Source organism: Bos mutus, chromosome 9, assembly GCF_027580195.1.
Source record: "Bos mutus isolate GX-2022 chromosome 9, NWIPB_WYAK_1.1, whole genome shotgun sequence".
Lineage (NCBI taxonomy): Eukaryota > Metazoa > Chordata > Mammalia > Artiodactyla > Bovidae > Bos > Bos mutus.
The window spans coordinates 74,131,150-74,154,191 of NC_091625.1; the positions used below are offsets into that span (position 1 = coordinate 74,131,150).

A 23,042-nucleotide genomic window follows, 5' to 3' on the forward strand; every position below is an offset into this window, starting at 1 on the left:
TGAGTCTTGTTTTACACCAGACTCAGTTTATCAACATCAGTCTAAGTATTTTAATCAAAGAAAGTGTCCAGTAAATAGGAGAAAAAAACAGCAGCAGTTTAAAGCCGCTTTGTATGATAGCAAATCTGCTCTGCCAGATTCTCTTTGACAAATAGACTCTTGATTTAATTTGAAAACCTGTGTTGGTGGTTTATTAAATGCCAGATGTGTTGTTATTCCGGAACAAAGGGATTGTTTGGTTCTTAGGGTGGATAATACTTGATTATTCAGATAAAAGGGGAAATAAAGGTTTTGTAGTTGGGGTTTGAAGGGTTTTATTTTGTTCAAAATAAATTCTGATAGGTTTTGTTGCCACAAAGGTGGATGTTCACTCTTTCAACATTAAGATAAAGATTATTCTTGAGACTACAAGTATGAAGAGTTTGTGATACCAGAACACATTGTCATTGGGATGATGTGAAATTGTTGAGCTGATGCTACTGGAGATAGACAGATGACGTACCTACTGTGGGATCCCAAAACGGGGCTGGGACTTCAATGGGTATTAAAGTGGTATCATCTCAGCCTATGTTCAGGTCTCCATGAGCATTTCCAATGATTTTCTTCTTTTTTGAATCCATCTTTTGCTGATACTGGTCTTTGAGCTGCTGTGAAAGTCAGTGAGTCTATAAGAGCAGAACCACCGCCCATTTGTCAAGAAAGACAAAAATACCTTCCTATGAAACACCAGTACCTCCCAGCCTGCTCACCCCTGATCCTCCCCAACTGCAAGGCACCAAAATCTTCCATCCTCTCGTCTACACTCAGCCTTGCCTGGCTCCAACCCTTCCTCCACTGTGGAGCCAGAATGAGTTCCTGAAACTCAACTGTGGCACTTAGACGCCTGCTTAAAATCCCACTGCCCTCAGGATTAAGTCCAAATGTCTTAGCCCAGTTTACAAGCCTCATTACGATCTGACCCTCACCACACTTTCCAGCTCCACTTCCCACCGTGCCTCTCCCAGGTTCTATGCATCATCCAGTCTGAACTACTCTCAGAATCTCAGAGCCAACATGTATGCCAGGCAATGGCAATACAGAAGATGAACAAAACAAATAAACATGCCTGCTTTCTACTAAGGGAATCAGAAAAATAAGTAAAATACATGGTACGTTAGAATGTGATCATTTCTAATGATTGAAAAATAGAAGGACTTCCCTGGCAGTCCAGTGGTTAAGACTCCAGGCTCCCAATGCAGCAGGAGCGGATTCAGTCCCTGGTTGGGTTCAGTTCACATGCTGCATGGTCAAAAAAAATTTTTTTAATTAAAAAAATAAAACAGGGAAGGAAGATCTAAAGTGTCGCCCTTGCTCCAGGTCTTCACACACAGGCTCCTCCCTCCTGTTTTAATGAAATGCACTCCCTCTGTGTTATTGCCTGCATTCCCCAACTCCTCTCTAACTCACTCACCTTTTTCATCTCAACTTGGACATATCTTCCTCCTGAAAGCCGTCTCTTTCTTTAAACATCCATCTTCCGTACCCCCTCCTATATGATTTCACAGTCCTCTCTCACTTCCTCTGTCATGATGTTTATCTCTAGAAACAGCCATCTCCTGATTCGACGTCCATAGCCCCCACAATCTGAAAGTTTCTAGGCACCTACCTTTCCCACTGCTGTGTGCTCAGCACTTGGCACAGTCCTCATGCTCAGTGAATATTTGTTGGGTGGTGGGAGGTTTGCTGAAAGAGTAAGTGGATGGATACACAGACTGGACCCATGGAGCAAGAAAGGCAGAACCTGAGTAGCCTTGAGAAATCAGGAATACTGCCAGTAGTGAGTACACACAGGGACCCAGAGTGAAAATCTGACAGAGTCAGCAGCACACAGATCAGAAGGCATCTACCCACACTGTCCGCTTGGTAGTCGCTTGTTACTGTACTGTGGGATTACCTCTTGTGGGATTACCTCCTGCATTCTTACTTCCTTACATCGAGTGTACCATGAAGACTGAGAAGCATTATGAAAAATTCTTTATGATGATACATTCATATTTGTTTATCTTGCAATTGACAAATGCTCCCTTTATAGATGCTTCCTAGGTGGTGCTAGTGGTAAAGAACCTGCCTGCCAGTGCAGGTAGAAGGGGGTTTGATCCCTGGGTTGGGAAGATCTCCTGGAGGAGGGCATGGCAACCCACTCCAGCATCCTTGCCTGGAGGATCCCATGGACAGAGGAGCCTGGCAGGCTGCAATCCATAGGGTCACACAGAGTCAGACACAACTAAAGCAACTGAGCATGCACTCACCCACTCTATGTTCTTCCTGGAGTCACTTACCCGATCCTGGTCATCTGTGAGTAAACAGTGGGAGAGCCATTGCTATCGTAACTTTTAAATCTCTTTGGCTTTTACCTAAGTCTAAGGATTTCACAACAGAAGATTCCAAGTCTGGCTTTTATCAGGCCAAAAAATTAACAGGACTCTGTCACTTTTACAGTTACTTAAACTTTTGCAGCTAGGGAACTTTGGGGTTTTGGAAGTTAATTACTCCGTATCCATTCAACAAATATTTACTTATTTAAATGGCACTGTGCCACATACTGGGGCACAAAGATGAATAAGATACACTCCTCGTTCTCAATGGCAATCATGTATGGCAGCAGCTTCAAACCAGGCTTGTGTGCCCCTGGGGATACACGAAGACTTTCCAAACAGCGCACAGGCATGAATAGTGCTCACAGAACTCATTTTCAGCTCCTTAAACTGGCCTGCCTGGAATATGCTCACAGGACTGTCCAGCCAGTTCTGCTTTCCACTACTCTTTCATAATTACCCTGTTTCCACTGTTCAAAACAAAGACATTTCTCTTATCCATTCTGCATATTGCATCTTGCTCCAGTTGTGCTGATATTGTATATTTCCCTCGTGTGAAAAAATACCAAAGAAACAACCAAAAATATTAAAGGAAATCTCCCATAACTAAGGGAATATAATGTTCCCAGCTATCTCATGAATAGAGGCATTGTCAAAAATTTTTATTCTCAAGCATAATTTTTCCACATTTGAAATATGTGTATTTTGATCAGTTAGTTACTAATAATAATTGCATTGTAAACTCCAGCTGGTAAAACTACTTAGAGCCTGAGGTTAAGAAAATTTGTTAAATTAAAACTTCAGTTTATAAACTTATTTTTGTTGCAGAGAGAGATGATAGGGTGATGATCAAAGAATTTCACACATGAAAATATATTACATTAAAATAAAATTCTATGGGGAAATAGTATAATAATTAAGTTCTAGAGGGAAAAGAATTAATTTCTCATTTTTGACTTAATAAATTATTCATGTGTTTTCTTAAATAGGTGATAAATGGGCACTAAATGCCATTGGTATTTAGATTCCCTTACATACATTTGGGACTTCCCTGGTGGCTCAGATGGTAAAGAATCTGCCTGCAATACGGGAGACCCTGGTTTGATCCCTGGGTCAGGAAGATCCCCTAGAGAAGGAAATGGCAACCCACTCCAGGACAGAGGAATCTGACAGGCTACAGTCCATGAGGTTGCAAAGAGTTGGACATGACTGAGTGATACATTTAATACATAAAAGAATGATATAAAAAATAAAATAAAAAGAATGATATAATGGTTTCATATTAAAATATCAATATCCACAAATAGGCAGGCATTACATCTTCTGTTACCATAGAAATTTGTGATTTTAAATATCAATTTTTAAAAATATAGGGGGAGTATGTTTTTCAAAACTCAAATTTTAAGTGTAAACAAACAAGAAGACGTGAAAATTACTCACGTAGAAGCAAGACTGGGCTTCCCCAGTGGTTCAAAGGTAAAGGATCCGCCTGCAATACAGGAGCCACAGGAGCAACAGATTCAATCCCTGGTTGGGGAAGATCCCCTGGAGGAAGGCATGGCAACGCATTCCAGTATTCTTGCCTGGAGAATCCCATGGACAGAGTAGCCTGGCGGGCTACAGTCCATAGAGTTGCAAAGACTCAGACATGATAAAGCAACTTACCACAAACACACACAGGAGCAAGGCCCATGAGCAAAGTTGGTATAAGGTGTTTTGGATATTCTAATACAAGCTTGGGCTGGGAATGAGCAGCTAGAAGAGGGACCTGTCAGTTCTGTTTGGAGAACCAGGGGAGTCTTTCCTAGTAGATGGCAACAACTGATCTCAGAAAGAAGAAGTCTGTGTGTGTCTGTATGTTCTGGTGTGTGTCTGTGTATGTGGACATGTGCACACACACACACATTTCTGACTTTACTAAGGTCATTTTGCTCATTCCTTTTTAGAATTATAAAATGCTTTATTAAAATTTTTATGTAAATACCCAGCATTATTCTATCAACTCTTTGGGGATGATGTGGATGATAATAAAGTAATTTAAATAATGAGATATGTTAGTGACTTATTAGCGGAGAAGGCAACGGCACCCCACTCCAGTACTCTTGCCTGGAAAATCCCATGGACGGAGGAGCCTGGTAGGCTGCAGTCCATGGGGTCACTAAGAGTCGGACATGACTGAACAACTTCACTTTCACTTTTCACTTTCATGCATTGGAGAAGGAAATGGCAACCCACTCCAGTGTTCTTGCCTGGAGAATCCCAGGGACGGGGGAGTCTGGTGGGCTGCCGTCTATGGGGTCGCACAGAGTCGGACACGACTGAAGCGACTTAGCAGCAGCAGCAGCAGCAGCAGTGACTTATTAAGTAAGGGTAGATGTTTATTTCTATCCTTCATAAAAGAGGTTGAGGTTGACAGTCCAGGGAAGTCATGGTGGCATCATAAAATTAAGAATGAGGGACCCAACATCCTTTTAGTCTTCAGTCTTCTATCACTAGGGTGTGACATTTGTCCTCATTGCCCAAGATAGCTGCTGGAGCTCTAGCCTTTCTTGCCACATTCCAAACAGTGAGAAAAAAGAAAGGGATAAAGCAAAAGAAGCCTCTCCCAGTTGAAACTGTTCCTTTAAAACAACTTACTTGAATATCCCACACAGTATTTCTGTTTACATTTAATGGGTCAGAATTTAGCCAAATGATCCCACCTAATTGTAAAGAATTTGAAAAATGTGTTTTTATTCTGGACAACCGTGAGACTCCTCTTAACCTGCTCCACTTGCAGCTTTCCCATCTCAGGTAATAGCAACACCATCCTTCCAGTTGTTCAGGCCAGAAACACTGAGTCCTCCTAGCAGGTACAGAAATCAACCACTCTCCCCATTTCCACCTTCCTTGTTCAAGCCTCTATCAACTTTTGCCTGGATAACTGCTCTCTGCCTCCCACACACACCTCTTTCTATTCTTATCCCTTACCAGACTCTATTCTCAACATAGCAACCAAAGTGATCTTATTTAAAGTAAGTCATATAATTTCATTCCTCCCAAACCCCTGCACTGGATCCATGTTTCTCTCAGAGTGAAAATCAGAATCCTTACAATGGCCGAAAGGCCGCATGTGATCTGGTCTCTCATTACCTAACTCCTAGGCCTGGTATGTCCCCTCCCTCGCTGCACATGGCCCTCACGGCTGTGTGCTCCCTCTTTGGGGCCTTTCCTTTCATTGTTTTCTCCAGAACAGCTTCTTCTTCAGCATGGCTAGCTCTCTCCTGCCTTCAAGTCTTTGCTCTAATCTCATCTCTCACCACTTTCCCTTCCCTTCCCCACCCCCAAGACTCAAATTCCCACTATTCTGCTCTACTTTTCCCTCTTTCCATACATCTGCTATCTTCTGGATGCTATACTTTTTCCCAAACATTTATTATGTTTATTGTTTATTATCTATCTCTCCCCATCCCTGCTACCTCTAGTTCTTTGTTTCTTCTCTTCACTGGTATATTCTAAGCACATATTACAGTGCTAGGAACATAATGAGTGTTCAGTATACTTGTGCAATGAAATCAAGTAATCTGTTCAGCTATTTAGCAAATTAATAGAAAGTCCTTTCTTGGTTGAGTGGATATGGCAAGAATGAGACAGGCTTCCTGCTGACATGTAGTTTGTAATCTAGTAAGAACAAGAAGTGCATACACAGCTGTCACACACGTCAGTGGGACATAGCCTAGCTGGCCTCTGGACTTGAGGAATGCTGAGAGAAAGAGCTATAAGACTCAGAGGAGAGCCAAGTTCTTCTCTGGCTGGATGATTCCAGGTGGCTTTGTGGATCGAGTATTTGAGTTGAACTTTGGAAGACAGGTTTTAGTTTGACCAGGAAACAGAGGAAAAGGAGTTTGAGGAAAACAAACCACCTTGAAAGGCATGCAAGTGGAAAGGACATTTTCATATATTAATAATTTTGTCAATAATAAGTTATCATTTTATTACTATGATATAATTTATTTGAATGATAAGTCCTCTGTAGGAAAGAAGAGGTAATGGTATTCAATTATCTCAACATATAGAAACAAAGTAGTTGGGACAATTTTTAGAAAGCATTGAATGCCGAGCTAAGGAGTTAAGCCTAACTTATCCAATAGGAAACCACTGTAGGGTTTGGAGCAGGGCATGGGAGAAGGCACAGTTGCACTGTGCTAGCTCTCTCCTGCTAGAGTGAGCAGCAGAGAAATTAGGTGAGCTCTTTGAAGGTAGCAATATTGTCTTATTCATTCTTGGACCCCCAGTGCCCACCATAGCACCTGGCATATGAGTAGCTGCTCAAAAAATATTAGTCTATATTTCAACCAATGATTAGGGAGATGGTAGAAACTTTTGTCAAATAACTCACATTGTGGAAATTGTGAAGAGGGTGGATAGAAGAAATGAGAATTAAGGAAAATAAAGCACTAAAATAGGGTCACTTGGTGAAAGGAAGGATGAGTATAAATGACGCCATGATGGAAGAATCAACAGGACCCAGAGACTGTTCAGATGTGAGGGCTGAGAGTGGCTGAATGATAAATTCTCCCCCAAGACTGTCTAAATCTACTCAACTTATAACATATTCAAACTATAGGATTTTTTGAAATGACACCAATTTTGGGGTATGTTGCAAGAATTCCAGTGTGGATTTAGAAACTAACATCTAAGTAAAACAATCATCCATAGATCAAAAAGGTCCTTTTTCAGGAGAGGACCATGCCACACCACATGTGGGATCTTAATTCCCTAACCACTGGAAGCACAGAGTCTCAGCCACTGGACTGCCAGGGAAGTCCCCAACCATACTCTTTGAAAACAGCAACTATAGATGATTGGGGGGGAAATTAAGTACAACAGCAGGCACTCCTCAGTTTATAAATGTCAAGCCTCTGAATACTTGGATGTGGCCAAGCACAGGTAACTCCGGCGAGGCAGCAAGTGTGGGTATGCAAAGTTTAGGTCTTGATGCCTGGCACACCTGGGTTTAAGGTCTTTCTCAGCTACTGACTAATTGTGTAACCTCTCAGAGACCTGGGGTTTTATTCCGTTCAGTTCAGTTCAGTCGCTCAGTCGTGTCCAACTCTTTGCGACCCCATGAACCACAGCACACCAGGCCTCCCTGTCCATCACCAACTCCCAGAGTCTACCCAAACCCATGTCCATCGAGGGCCATCCAACCATCTCATCTTCTGTCATCCCCTTCTCCTCCTGCCCTCAATCTTTCCCAGCATCATTGTCTTTTCAAATGAGTCAGCTCTTCTTATCAGGTGGCCAAAGTATTGGAGTTTCAGCTTCAACATCAGTCCTTCCAATGAACAACCAGGACTGATCTCATTTAGGATGGACTGGTTGGAGCTCCTTGCAGTCCAAGGGACTCTCAAGAGTCTTCTCCAACACCACAGTTCAAAAGCATCAATTCTTCAGCACTCAGCTTTCTTTATAGTCCAACTCTCACATCCATACATGACTACTGGAAAAACCATAGCCTTGACTAGACGGACCTTTGTTGGCAAAGTAATGTCTCTGCTTTTTAATATGCTGTCTAGGCTCGGTTTTATTATCTGTGCGTTAATGATTAAAACGGTAGACAGTTATATGAGAATTCAGTGAGATCATGTAAAGTGCCATGCACACTGTAGGTGTGATTCAGAAATGTTAATCCCCCCTCCCTATACAGCCCTTCTTGTCTTCTTCTCTGGAATCCACTGGAGTACCCTCACCTCCAACACAGTTCTGGCCAGAACATACTTTTATTGATAATGACAGCTCCCTGAAAGAATTTGTAACGCATGCACTATTTTCTTTTATTCTGTGCCAGCTTCCAAGCCCCTTGCATTTCCTCCCATTTTCCTGGTGCTCATCTCCAAATATGGTTTCACCAAAAGAGCTCCCAAGCATCCTTTTATTCTGTCTTCAGGAAGATTATTAATGAAGATGTTAAGTCAGGCTGGCATAAATAACAATGCCTAAGGCAATTCCCCAGATGCTTTTGTTCCACTCAACAAGGATATGGCGTCATTTATCATTAGGTCTTGTTACAGTTTTCTGGGCCTCTTGAAAAACTCATGTGAGGGCACTCATGTCACATCTACTTGAATTAGTCTTGAAGGAAGCACTCACAAGTGATGAATTAAATGTCACGTCAGGGATAGGACATCTGTTACATCACACTAACCTATCACTCTCTGCTCTCATAAACCTTACAATCAAAACAAATTAGTCTAGCATGATATTTCTCATAAACATTGGCTTTTGTTGTGTCTGGCTCATGCCCAAAAGGAGATAATAGACGAGTTGATAAAAGTAACAAAATCTCATCACAGGTTCAGAGCTGGTCAAGTAAGGAATAATGACTCCCTGGCAAGGAGAGAAATGAATAGCAATAGAGCCGCCTGTACAAAGGGTCAGAATAAGACCCTACCTCATCAATTCAGTCTGCAAAGTCCTAAAGAGAAATCATGATCTGGATTTAGAACAAAGAATGGTTGCAGTTTTCTTGAACTTGTTTTTGCCTAGTGGACCTTGGATTGTGTCAATCATGGGAGGTTCTTTTTTCTCATTTGCTGAAAAAGTTGAGCATTGCATGGATGATACAGATATAGTGGCAAGAAGGATAGGGGTATGAAATGATGAAATGCTTTTCAGTCTCTGACCAGCCTCCTTTACTCTCCACTACTATTTTCGTTGCTCCTTTTCCCTCATTTTTTATTAATTGTGGCAAAATACACATAATATAAAATTTACCATCTTGACCATTTTTTAGTGTACAGCAGTATTAAGTTCAGGGCTTCCCTGAGGCTCAGAGAATACAGTCTGCCTGCAATGCGGGAGACCTGGGTTTAATCCCTGGGTCAGGAAGATCCCCTGGAGAAGGAAATGGCAACCCATTCCAGTGTTCTTGCCTGAAAAATCCCATGGACAGAGGAGCCTTGCAGGCTACAGTCCATGGGATTGGAAAGAGTCAGACACAACTGAGTGACTTCACTTTCACTACTACCTTCAGTAGTATGAAGACATTTGCATTATGCAGTCATCACCATAATCACTCTCTAGAATTCTTTTCATGTTGCAAAACTAAAACTCTGCTCCCACTAAATAATAATTCCCTAGTCCCTCAGGCCCCCGGAACTGCCATTCTTTCTGTCCCCATGCATTTGATGACTCGTATCTAATGTAAGTAGAGTCACACAATTGCCCCCAACTTTTTAAGATTTTTTTTTTGATGTGGTTCATTTTTAAAGTCTTTATTGAATGTGTTACAATTATGCTTCTGTTTTATGTTTTGGTTTTTTGGTCACAAGTCACGTGGGGCCTTAGCTCCCCAACCAGAGATGGAATCTGCACCCCCCACTTTGGAAGGCAAAGTCTTAACCACTGGACCAAGAGGGAAGTCCCTTTACTCCCCCCACTTTTTTAGATGAAGTATAATTAATGAGCAATATTGTATCTCACAGGTATATAACATACTGGTTCATAATTTAAGGTTACATTCCATTTATAGTTATTATAAAATATTCGCTCTATTCCCTGTGTTGTATAAGCTATCTTTGTGGCTTATTTTATACATAATAGTTTGTAACTTTTAATTCCTTTCCCCTACGTTGCCCCCTCCCCTTTCCTCTCCTCACTGGTAGTTCAGTTCAGTTCAGTCACTCACTCATGTCTGACTTTTTGCAACCTCATGGACTGCAGCAGGCCAGGCCTCCCTGTCCATCACCAACTCCCGGAGTTTACTCAAACTTATGTCCACTGAGTCAGTGATACTATCCAAACATCTCATCCTCTGTCAGCCCCTTCTCCTCCTACCTTCAATCTTTCCCAGCATCAGAGTCTTTTCCAATGAGTCAGTTCTTTGCATCAGGTGGCCAAAGTATTAGAGTTTCAGCTTCAACATCAGTCCTTCCAATGAATCTTCAGGACTGATTTTCTTTAGGATGGATTGGTTGGATCTCCTTGCAGTCCAAGGGACTCTCAAGAGTCTTCTCCAACACCACAGTTCAAAAGCATCAATTCTTCGGTGCTCAGCCTTCTTCACAGTCTAACTCTCACATCCATACATGACCACTGGAAAAACCATACCTTTGACGAGATGGGCCTTTGTTGGCAAAGTAATGTCTCTGCATTTTAATATGCTGTCTGGGTTGGTCATAACTTTCCTTCCAAGGAACAAGTGTCTTTTAATTTCATGGCTGCGGTCACCATCTGGAGTGATTTTGGAGCCCCCAAAAATAAAGTCTGCCACTGTTTCCTCATGAAGTAATGGGACCATATGCCATGATCTTAGTTTTCTGAATGTTAAGTTTTAAGCCAACTTTTTCACTCTCCACTTTCACTTTCATCAAGAGGCTCTTTAGTTCTTCTTCACTTTCTGCCATAAAGGTGGTGTCATCTGCATATCTGAGTTTACTGATATTTCTCCCGGAAATCTTGATTCCAGCTTGTGCTTCCTCCAGCCCAGCGTTTCTCATGATGTACTCTGCATATAAGTTAAATAAGCAGGGTGACAATATACAGCCTTGACGTACTCCTTTTCCTATTTGGAACCAGTCTGTTGTTCCATGTCCAGTTCTAACAGTTGCTTCCTGACCTGCATACAGATTTCTCAAGAGGCAGGTCAGGTGGTCTGGTATTCCCATCTCTTTCAGAATTTTCCACAGTTTATTGTGATCCATACAGTCAAAGGCTTTGGCATAGTCAATAAAGCAGAAATAGAGGTTTTTCTGGAACTCTCTTGCTTTTTCGATGATGTTGGCATTATGTTTTGATGATGTTTTTTTTCCAGCAGTGTTGGCAACTTCATCTCTGGTTCCTCTGCCTTTTCTAAAACCAGCTTGAACATCTGGAAGTTCATGGTTCACGTATTGCTGAAGCCTGGCTTGGAGAATTTTAAGTATTACTTTATTAGCGTGTGAGATGAGTGCAATTGTGTGGTAGTTTGAACATTGTAATGGAGAAGGCAGTGGCACCCCACTCCAGTACTCTTGCCTGGAAGATCCCATGGATGGAGGAGCCTGGTAGGCTGCAGTCCATGGGGTCGCTAAGAGTCGAACATGACTGAGCAACTTCACTTTCATTTGAACATTCTTTGGCATTGCCTTTCTTTGGGATTGGAATGAAAACTGACCTTTTCCAGTCCTGTGGCCGCTGCTGAGTTTTCCAAATTTGCTGGCATATTGAGTGCAGCACTTTCACAGCATCATCTTTTATGATTTGAAATAGCTCAATTGGAATTCCCTCACCTCCACTAGCTTTGTTCATAGTGATGCTTCCCAAAGCCCACTTGACTTCACATTCTAGGATGTCTGGCTCTAGGTGAGTGATCACACCAGCATGATTATCTGGGTCGTGAAGATCTTTTTTGTACAGTTCTTCTGTGTATTCTTGCCACCTCTTCTTAATATCTTCTGCTTCTGTTAGGTCCATACCATTTCTGTCCTTTATTGAGCCCATCTTTGCATGAAATGTTCCCTTGGTATCTCTAATTTTCTTAAAGAGATCTCTAGTCTTTCCCATTCTGTTGTTTTCCTCTATTTCTTAGCACTGATCACTGAGGAAGGCTTTTTTATCTCTCCTTGCTATTCTTAGGAATTCTGCATTCAGATGGGTTTATCTTTCCTTTTCTCCTTTGCTTTTCACTTCTCTTCTTTTCACAGCTATTTGTAAGGCCTCCTCAGACAGCCATTTGGCTTTTTTGCATTTCTTTTCCTTGGGGATGGTCTTGATCCCTGCCTCCTGTATAATGTCACGAACCTCTGTCTTTAGTTCATCAGGCACTCTGTCTATCAGATCTAGTCCCTTAAATCTATTTCTCACTTCTACTGTATAATCATAAGGGATTTGATTTAGGTCATACCTGAATGGTCTAGTGGTTTTCCCTACTTTCTTCAATTTAAGTCTGAATTTGGCAATAAGGAGTTCATGATCTGGGCCACAGTCAGCTCCTGGTATTGTTTTTGCTGACTGTATAGAGCTTCTCCATCTTTGGCTGCAAAGAATATAATCAGTCTGATTTTGGTGTTGACCATTTGGTGATGGTAACCACTAGGTTATTCTCATTGGTAACCACTAGGTTATCCCTATGAGTCTGTTTCTTTTTTTTTTTTTTTATTAGTTTGTTGTTATTTTTTTTAGATTCCACATATAAGTGATATTTTACAGTGTCCGTCTTTGTCTCATTTGACTTAGGGTGGTGGTGATGGTGGTTTAGTTGCTAAATCGTGTCTGACTCTTGTTCCTCCATGGACTGTAGTCCATCAGACTTCTCTGTCCAGGCAAGAATATTGGAGTGGGTTGCCATTTCCTTTTCCAGGGGCTCTTCCACCAGGGATCAAACCCCAAGTCCCCTGCATTGCAGGCAGATTTTTTACTTCTGAGCCACCACAGGAGTCCTTCACTTAGGATCAGATCAGATCAGATCAGTCGCTCAGTCGTGTCCGACTCTTTGCAACCCCACGAACTGCAGCACGCCAGGCCTCCCTGTCCATCACCAACTCCCGGACTTCACTGAAACTCACGTCCATCGAGTCAATGATGCCATCCAGCCATCTCATCCTCTGTCATCCCTTTCTCCTCCTGCCCCCAATCCCTCCCAGCATCAGAGTCTTTTCCAATGAGTCAACTCTTCTCATGAGGTGGCGAAAGTACTGGAGTTTCAGCTTCAGCATCATTCCTTCCAAAGAAATCCCAGGGCTGATCTCCTTCAGAATGGACTGGTTGGATCTCCTTGCAGTCCAAGAGACTCTCAAGAGTCTTCTCCAACACCACAGTTCAAAAGCATCAATTCTTCGGCACTCAGCCTTCTTCATAGTCCAACTCTCACATCCATACATGACCACAGGAAAAACCATAGCCTTGACTAGACGAACCTTTGTTGGCAAGGTAATGTCTCTGCTTTTGAATATGCTATCTAGGTTGGACATAACTTTCCTTCCAAGGAGTAAGCATCTTTTAATTTCATGGCACAGTCACCATCTGCAGTGATTTTGGAGCCCAGAAAAATAAAGTCTGACACTGTTTCCACTGTTTCTCCATCTATTTCCCATGAAGTGGTGGGACTGGATGCCATGATCTTCGTTTTCTGAATGTTGAGCTTTAAGCCAACTTTTTCACTCTCCACTTTCACTTTCATCAAGAGGATTTTGAGTTCCTCCTCACTTTCTGCCATAAGGATGGTGTCATCTGCATATCTGAGGTTATTGATATTTTTCCCGGCAATCTTGATTCCAGTTTGTGTTTCTTCCAGTCCAGCGTTTCTCATGATGTACTCTGCAAAGAAGTTAAATAAACAGGGTGACAATATACAGCCTTGACGAACTCCTTTTCCTATTTGGAACCAGTCTGTTGTTCCATGTCCAGTTCTAACTGTTGCTTCCTGACCTGCATACACATTTCTCAAGAGGCAGATCAGGTGTTCTTGTATTCCCATCTCTTTCAGAATTTTCCACAGTTTATTGTGATCCATACAGTCAAAGGCTTTGGCATAGTCAATAAAGCAGAAATGGATGTTTTTCTGGAACTCTCTTGCTTTTTCTATGATCCAGCGGATATTGGCAATTTGATCTCTGGTTCCTCTGCCTTTTCTAAAACCAGATTGAACATCAGGAAGTTCACGGTTCACATATTGCTGAATGCCTTCCAAATCCAACCATCTTGTTGCAAATGGTACAACGTCATTCTTTTTTATGGCTAAGTAATATTCCATTATACCACATCTTCTTAATCCATTTATTTGTTGATGAACATTTAGGTTGTTTCTGTACTTTGGCAACTTAACTTCACTTTTAATAAATGTTATCTTCCTGTATATTTTTGTAAGTTTACAAATGTAAACTTGAAAGAAAATGGAGAATGAATAGACTCTTAATCTTAGTCAAAAGGCCAAGAAGTGATGAATAAACAAACAGATAAGAAAATAAAGGAAAAAGATTTCCTGGAGACTGCTGCTGCTGCTGCTAAGTTGCTTCAGTCATGTCCGACTCTGTGCAACCCCAGAGACGGCAGCCCACCAGGCTCCCCCATCCCTGAGATTCTCCAGGCAAGAACACTGGAGTGGGTTGCCATTTCCTTCTCTAATGCATAAAAGTGAAAAGTGAAAGTGAAGTCGCTCAGACATGTCTGACTCTTAGCGACCGCATGGACTGCAGCCTACCAGGCTCCTCCATCCATGGGATTTTCCAGGCAAGAGTACTAGAGTGGGGTGTCATTGCCTTCTCCCTCCTGGAGACTAGAAGAGTTTTATTCTCTGTGGATGAAATCAGTGGTGAGGCCATTCTTTTGCTAATTTAGAATAGAACACAATAGGTTGTTATAAATAGTCATTATTTAAATGGTTAGCAAATGTTCAGACAAGCAGCATATTTAAGGTCAACAGAGAGACTGAACATAATAGAGGTTCTCACAAAGAAAGAAATATCAAGATCGTTGAAGAAGAAAACAACTGTAGATTCAAACCCAGACTTAATGGGCTAAGTGCCATTATACTGGTCACAAAGATTATTGACAGCGGTTCTTAGACTTTAGTATCCACAATAATTAATCACCACAAATCTATTGACTGGGATTCAGGAGTTTGCATATGTCACCAGCTTCCCAACAGGTTCTTCCCAGTTTTGATAATGGGCAGGGCACAGATCATAGCAGCAGCAGACAGGCCAGCCTCTGTTTGGTTGAGTAGTATGATTTTGGATTATATTATGCATATAGCCCTAGGGTATCCATTACTACCTATTTTTACTGCCTCTCTTTCTTTCTTCTACAATGAGTGTTACCTGAAGGAGTTTTCAAAAATAGGGGCAGAGGCAGGACTGCGGCCGCTAGAAATAGACCCTCATTCAGCCCTCCCCTGGAGGGGCAGCAGGGTCTTGCCACTCCCCCATGATTATTACAGCCTTGAGAATAGACTGCAGTTGTTTTATTTTGCCTTTCATTTCTGCTCTGCCTCTGTGTCCTCCGGTATGAACTGGCCGGAGGGAAAATATTGGCCTCCACAGAGCTGTGTTCAGCGAGAGAGATCAGTATCTGGCTTCTCCCCCGTTTATAGTTTTAATTTTCTTTCTTTCTAGAATATGTCTGTGCTGGAGAATCACCACTGGCGATCTACAATCGGCATGCTTCGAGAATCAAGGCTTCTGGCTCACTTGCCAAAGGAAATGACGTAAGTGACCTAGAGATGAAACATACCGATGTCCACACATTAGAGATAAGCCGTGTGCTCTCTGGCTTGAGACCCCCGGGGTGAATGGCAGGGAGCCAGCCAGCAGTGCTTCCGGCCCACACTCCCTTAGTCGCCTATCGTAGGAGATGTGGTGTCAGTTACAGCAACCCAGAAACCAGAGTCCCTGTGAGCTCTGAAAGGGCCTGGAGAGTGTAGGACCTAATGTCAGGAAAAGAGATAATAAACAGTTCTCAGCTTTCACACTCTTCGGCCTCAGTGCTGTGCTTTGCCAAACTCCTGTCTTTTATGTTAGCAAAATTGTCCTCCTGTGTAGATCCAAATAATAAATATTTATCAAGAAGGAACACAGGAGTTCCCAAGCGAGACTGAAGCCTTGTTCAATAAAGGGTGTTTTGTCATTGCCAATCTTAGTAAAAGGAGAAGTCAGAAATTCTGTTCTAAAACATCTTTTGTTAAGAGACTGAATGGGCCCCAGCCATTTTTTTTCCACCAGGAATTTACCTATGTTTCTTGCATTTTAAACAGAAGTGGAAATACTAGTTTCCTGGTCCACTGTTTGTTAGGCTGGATATTTAGGCCGAGGTCTATTAAATCCAAGACCACGGCCTCATTTCCATCTGGCCTCAGTTTAGCTGCTGCACCATATTGGCCTTAATTTAGCCTCTGCACTGTCTTCCCAGGCCACCACCAATTCCTGTCTGTTTCATTCAAATGCACAGAACCCGAGGTAGCTAGGCGGGAACAAGTAAATAGATTCCTGTACCATCTTCCAGAGGGGCACCAAGGTCAAGGGCCCTGTGGTGTTTCTTGGTCAAGCAGCAGGATACTCTGGGCACACTGATTTACCCCTGGCCCTCTGCTCCTATCTTATCCTGTTTCCTAGCACCCAGAGGAGTGTGAAATTTGTGGAAGGAACTTCAATTCTGATAACACTTTACCCACTGGAACCAAATAAAATCAATCCTTATACAAAGAATAAAAATTCATGCCTTTTATGAAAACAATATATTGCAAAGATTGAAAGAATTAAGTGCAAAAAGAACTAAAGTCTAGAGTAACAAATCAAGTTTGGAGGAGAAATGAGGAGGTGAAGGACAAGGAAGCCAAAGAAAGAGAAAAGGAGAAGGGAAGGAAAGAGAAGGAGACAGGAAAAAACAAAATGATCTGTTCTTTTGTCAAACCACATTTGTCCCAGTAATGCCCTAGTAGGTAAAGACTAAAAGAAATTTCACAAAGAAAGAAATAGAAATGACCAATAAACATATGAATATATGTCCAACCTCATTAGTAATCAAGGCAATTCATATTAAAATTATAATGAGTTGCATGATATTGGCAAATTGGCAAAAAAAATGTAAAGGGTAAGACTGTAAAGTGATGAGAAGCTCATCTATTACTGCTTGGAATGTAAATTTATACAACTGTTTTAAAAATAATCAGCAATATCTAAGAAATTGAAGATGAACATACTCTGTGATCCAATAATTTTATTCCTGGACATAGTCCCTAGAGAAACTTTACAAATATATAATTGGAGGTGTGTAATGGTATTTATTGTGTCATTTTTTTCATAGTAGTCAAAAACTAGAAACTACTCAAGTGATCATCAAAAGTAGAACAGATAATACATTGAAGTACAGTCCTACATTGGCATATAATCTAATCATGAAAATGGATGAACAACAGCTCACACATCAACTTAACTGACCTTCAAAAATATATTAAGCTAAAAAAAGCAAGTCACAAACTGATACTTACCACATAACTTAAAGTGAACAAGCAGTTAAAGTTAAACCATAGTATTTAGGCATGCATGCACAGGTGGTAAAATTATTATCAACAGCAATGAAATTATTAAAACAAAAGTCAAGATAGTAGTTGCTTCAGGGGTTGAGGGGAAGTGGGGTTGGATAAGAGACACAATGAGGGCTTTCTGGGGTACTGGCAGGCAATGATCTTGACCTAGGCGGTGATTGTAAGATGTTTATTTTATAATTTATCCCTTAAACTGTTTGTGTATGTTCTGTGCACTCTATCCAAACATACTTCACTTTCAAAGGTGAATTTTAAAAATAGATGTGGATTTTCCTCCCATTGGTTACTTTCCATATATGCTATGCTATGCTATGCTATGCTAAGTCACTTCAGTTGTGTCCGACTCTGTGTGACCCCATAGACGGCAGCCCACCAGGCTCCCCCGTCCCTGGGATTCTCCAGGCAAGAACACTGGAGTGGGTTGCCATTTCCTTCTCCGATGCATGAAAGCCCTAATTTGGTTTACTGTTCCAAAACATCCCATTGTCTGTATACCATTTGTTGACCAATATATTGTGTGAACACTGCTTTTTAATGGTACCTTAATCTACTGTGACTCTTTTGTAAGTTCCAGTATCTCTTTCCAGCCTATCCATTTTGCTTCCTTGATGGATCTTTTCATTCCATAGAATCAGTCACTATTATTGGCTTCATTACTATTATTATACCCTTTCCCTCCCCATGCAAGTCTTAAGGTTTGAGTTGGTGTGAGCTCTATTAAAAAGCACAATCCAAATGCTGTGATTCTGTGAGTCTTTGTGACCTCCTTCAAGCATACATTTCTAGTTGGCTTCCGATCTTGCCACCCATAGGAACTGTGGGAATGTATAAACTGCCACAACTTTGTTCACCCAAGGTTTCAGTCACTCTGTTCAGTCCTTGGCATACCTCCCATCTAAGGACAGAATGATGGTGGGTGAGAGAATCACGCTTAGCCTGCAAGGGACCAGGACTCTGAGTAATAAACAGTATCAGAGGCAGAAATGAGAAAACAAGCCACCTGATGATGACAGAATCAATCACTCTGCTCAAAGGGATTTGCTTTGTGTGTGTGTTTTCTCTTTCATTCTCTTTCATTCTGTGGATGCAGACAGGATATTGAACAGCAGCTGGGCTCCTTGATCTTGGCAACAGACATCAACAGACAGAATGAATTTTTGACCAGATTGAAAGCTCACCTCCACAATAAAGACCTAAGACTGGAGGATGTACACGACAGGCACTTTATGCTTCAGGTAAACAACAACAACAAACAGACGTCATTATCCTTGCTCTAAAACACTAAGGATACAATCAATCATTTTAGCACATCTAAGAAGGAGTATCCCCCATGGTATAAGCTAGAGCAGTGACCTAGTTTATTAAAAACCTTGAGACACATGAAATTTTTAAGTGGTTTCCAAGCAAGTAAAAAAAATCTGGGTTTCATGTCAGTACGTTGATAATATCTCGTTTCTCCTTGTTTGGTATCTGTTTCACCACAAAGTAGCCCCCCTGGGTAGCTGCATGCAGTAAGAATTTACCACATTTTGTGGCTTGATGTAATGTTGATCACTATCATACTTTTGCAATGTCTAAAACTATTCCTTTAATACAAAAGTGTATTATGTTAACTATAGCACTAACAAAAATTGAGAAATAAGTATCTTTACTTTACCTCAAGCTTATTAAATCTTGCTTGACTTCTTTTTACAACCTAAACTCATATATTCATCTGAAGCTCAATGATATTTACCTAGTCTTACCATTATCAGGTACCAGTAAATAAATGATTTTGTTTAATTGAATGAACAGAATCATATCAAGCACAACACTTTCTGCTTCCTTCCATGGCAAGAAGCCATTTGTGAAGTGCAGGGGAGAAATGGATCTTGGAAGCGGAAGTCTGACCTGGTATCCAAACCAGAGCCTTTTGCTTGATCTTCCATTTTCTCTCATCTTCCTTCTTTCCTTTTGGCACAAAAGACTAACTGAGTGGATCCTGGCTGCATCTAGATAGACCAGCTTTAACCAGGGAAATGGTTAAACCAGGGAAATGGCATGTGGGAGACTAAACTATACAGTCTTTTCCCTTGCATGCCTTCAGGCTGCCTTCTGAAGTTATCCAACTGCTCTATCCTTTTCAAGAAATGCCTTCCTCCCAGCTGTAAAACTGAATCTCCCTCCTCCTTTCTTCCCAACGTAGACTTCTAGCCCCTGGGTACCACCGGCATCTGATTTTAGAGATTCAAGTCTTTGAGTAGCTGAAAGATTTGGCCTGGACACTTGCATTCCAAAAGGAAAGCTCGCTAACACACATTAATCCCTAAAGGGCAGGAACTGGAGGGGGCTTCTGCCCCTGATCTCCTCTCACAAGTACTGGTGCCCCCATTCACCTGGAAATAAAGAACCAACCAAGTTTGCAGCTTAATATGACCCAGGCTCTCCCAGACCTCAACATGCTAGCAGTTCTATGATCCCATAGAACTAGGTCAAAACCAGCAGACCTTGCTGATGGAGGGCACACCACAGGAAGCCCCTCTAGGCGGTGGTTTCTTGGCAGTTGTTTGTTAAGAGGGAGAACCTGCTTCTTTGGAAATTCAAGGGACCCCTCCTAGGGTCAGCATCCCTGACAAAAGCTGGCATTCCAGGTGCAGAACTGTGTGAGGCAAGCCAAGAAGGCCCAGACTCATCTCTGCCAAGCAAACACTCCTGGGCTTGATATGGCTTAGCTCCCTGGCTGGCAGTCTGAGATTGCTGACACACACAGATACGGCCATATAAATGCAAACACACATAGTTTAAGTGATGTATAGAGTCGGCCAATGTGGTCACTGTGAGGTGAGGTCCCAGTGATCTCACTTGAGCCTGGTTGGGGGCCCTGTGGCCTCCCTGCCCATGAGGGTGGAGCAACAGAAGGAGCCAGGCCACAGCTTTCCTTGGCCTGCCCACTCCAGGTCCCCTCCAGGAAGCCCCATGTCCTTGGATGGTGACTCTTCTCTCCTTCTCACTGATGTAAAGTGGGAGTTCTGAATGAGGGTTTTGTGCGGTGGTGAATAAGTGCTGTTTCCTGAAGAGGCACGTCAGGGAGGCCTCTGTAAATATGGGCTTGGTACCGTGAGGTTGAAGGGCAGGTCTGACTGCCCTTGGGCTTGGGGTACATTTGCTGCTTAAGGATCATCCTTTGACCATCTCTCCCTGCCCTGTCATTTCTCAGATTGCCTTGAAGTGTGCTGACATTTGCAATCCTTGTAGAATCTGGGAGATGAGCAAGCAATGGAGTGAAAGGGTCTGCGAAGAATTCTACAGGCAAGGTTAGTAGGGATCCAATTGCTGAGTGTTCATCACCCCCTCTCCTTTTGGGCGTTTATCCTAATAAAACAAGAAATGGATCGTCTATTGTGACATTTGTTATTTCATCAACTCTTATTATCCCCACTTTTCTCTTTAAACCTTTTGCACACTGTCTGGCCCTTTTTTGGAAATAATTTAAAAATAAATAAGTTGACTTACTATGGAAACAGGTAGTAACGAGGTACAGTAACATGAGCAATAGAGGGATATAGATAATTTTTTCATGGTTTTTCTCTGTGGATATAAGAGGTGCAGGACAGTTTGTCTTTTACTCTGACCTTCGTGTTAATGAGCTGAGCACGGCTTAAAAACTAAATGCCATTTGGGGTCAATGTTTTCCACTCTGACAGAAGGACTTGGACTTTTTTTGTATTTCTTTCCCTTGCTTTCTTAAAGTGAATAAAGAAATAGAGCATATTTAGTCAGAGTTCATCCTCTCATATATACATTGTGAAAAGACAAATGGTCCCAAGTTAGGGTATAATTTTTAAGAGGTTAACCTCATTCAGAAGTAAGGCAATGAATTAGCAGCAGAATCTGGACACTGGGTGGGATCTTGGCCTGTAAATACAGCTTGTTTCTTCAGGCCTGGTTTCAGTGCTCAGGATGTTTTTTCAGGCACAACAGTGCCCTGATGTTAGCGACAGTCTCAGGTCTGAGAGGCTGAGAACAAATAAAGCCTGAAGTGTCCCACATACCCGTTCTGTGGGGGGGTCAAGTAGCAACAGTGAGCCTTTTGGAGACGCCTCAGTAGAAAGATGAGTCAAAGATATTGAGATGGTCCCAAAGACAGAAGACAGAACAGAGCAGATTGGGTTCACATGGGGCCAGAAGGCTCTGCTCCCCATCTCTTTCCCTTGGGTAAAAGCACTCATGTAGTGTCCATTCTGTAAAATTTCACTTCAAATGAGTGTGAGTGGTTAGTAATCCAAAGGTCACTTCTAGTTGCCCATGTTACAAGATCACCACTGAGGGAAAAACAAAAGGAAATATGATGAACTTAGAGACGGGAGGTTAGATTAGATAAGATAAATACTTTACTATAAAATATAGAAAATATTGAAATAGCCCAATGAGAGAAGGGCTAGGATCTTCATCCTTAGATATCAAACAATGGGACAGAGAAAAGATGCCACCCTGTCCCTCTTGGTTTTGACTCAATCATGTGTTCTTGTTGACACTGATTGAAGTTTAACCCTTTCATTTACTTATCTTACACTCTCCGAATTATGAGCTGCTTGGGGCAGGGATCGTGTCTCTTGGGCAGATGGCAAGGCATACAGAGCTGGCGAATCAAAGTTGTCAGCTAAGTGGAATAGATGGAATCAACCAATAAAGGTAATCTGTAAGATGCCTTTGCAAAAATTTGTCCTCATAATAATACTCATGTGCAACATTATAGGGGTTCCCTGGTGGCTCAGTAGTAAAGAACCAGCCTGCCAATGCAGGGGACGTAGGTTCCATCCCTGGGTCGGGAAGATTCCCTGGAGAAGGAAATGGCAACCCACTCCAGTATTCTTGCCTGGAAAATTCCAAGGACACAGAAGCCTGGCAGGCTACAGTCCATGGGGTTGCAAAGGGTTGGACACAACTTGGTGACTAAAAAACAAGTAGTATTATAAGAGAACAACCTAGAACATTTGTGAGTCTGATCGCTAAGGGTGAGCTTTCATATACTTTGCTCCATATCATGTCTCCTGGCAGAGAAAGGAAAGTACAGACGATGTGTCAGGTCCTTTTTAATTAATAGCCATATGATCTAGCAGAAGTTCAGCTTACTTAAGAGAAGACTAGACTCTCTGGTTATCCAAACTGCTTGTCCTCCATACTGAATAATTTTTTTAGAAATTCTATAAAGCACTATTTGTATCATTTTGATTAATCTTCTTCCAGCTTTCCATTTAGGATTTGGGTTTCCACTGACTGCTAACAATTCCTGCCAAAATATCTCTGATGATTCATGATGTTGAGCAAAGGAAAAGCCCCAAAATCAAGGATGAGGACAGAGAGAGAAAGAAAGATGAGATTCCATGAATTAGGAAGACAGTGTTAAATTCTCAGAACAGATATTAGAACTCAAACATCATTCATCCTCTTCCTTTCAATGACTCAAAAAAAGTAGAATCTCTGTCCTATGGTAACAACATATTGATATCTTCTCAGTCAACCAAGATTCCCAGAAGTTTTCATTGAACATCTGCTTCCAGCCTTGTCTAATCCTCAGCAAAGCTGTGATTTTCCTATGTGCAAAGCTCCACTGGGGGTGTCCTGAAGGAGACAAAGTATTAAAGTTAATGTCTCACAAGCTCAAAATACTAATTAGTAAAGTTCCTGGAGGAGAGAAACTGCAATTT

At 41.8% G+C, this 23,042-nt stretch overlaps 1 protein-coding gene across 3 annotated transcripts in view; it reads left to right on the forward strand.

Moving 5' to 3' along the window:
- The window catches only part of PDE7B (phosphodiesterase 7B), a 351,638-nt gene that overhangs the window by 320,101 nt on the left and 8,495 nt on the right, over positions 1-23,042 (forward strand). For all 3 annotated transcript variants that reach the window (XM_070376732.1, XM_005899105.3, XM_070376731.1), the window contains 3 exons: positions 15,428-15,519; positions 18,446-18,590; positions 20,552-20,648. In XM_070376732.1, coding sequence (XP_070232833.1) covers positions 15,428-15,519; positions 18,446-18,590; positions 20,552-20,648 — 334 coding nt within the window. The remainder of the gene's footprint in view (positions 1-15,427; positions 15,520-18,445; positions 18,591-20,551; positions 20,649-23,042) is intronic.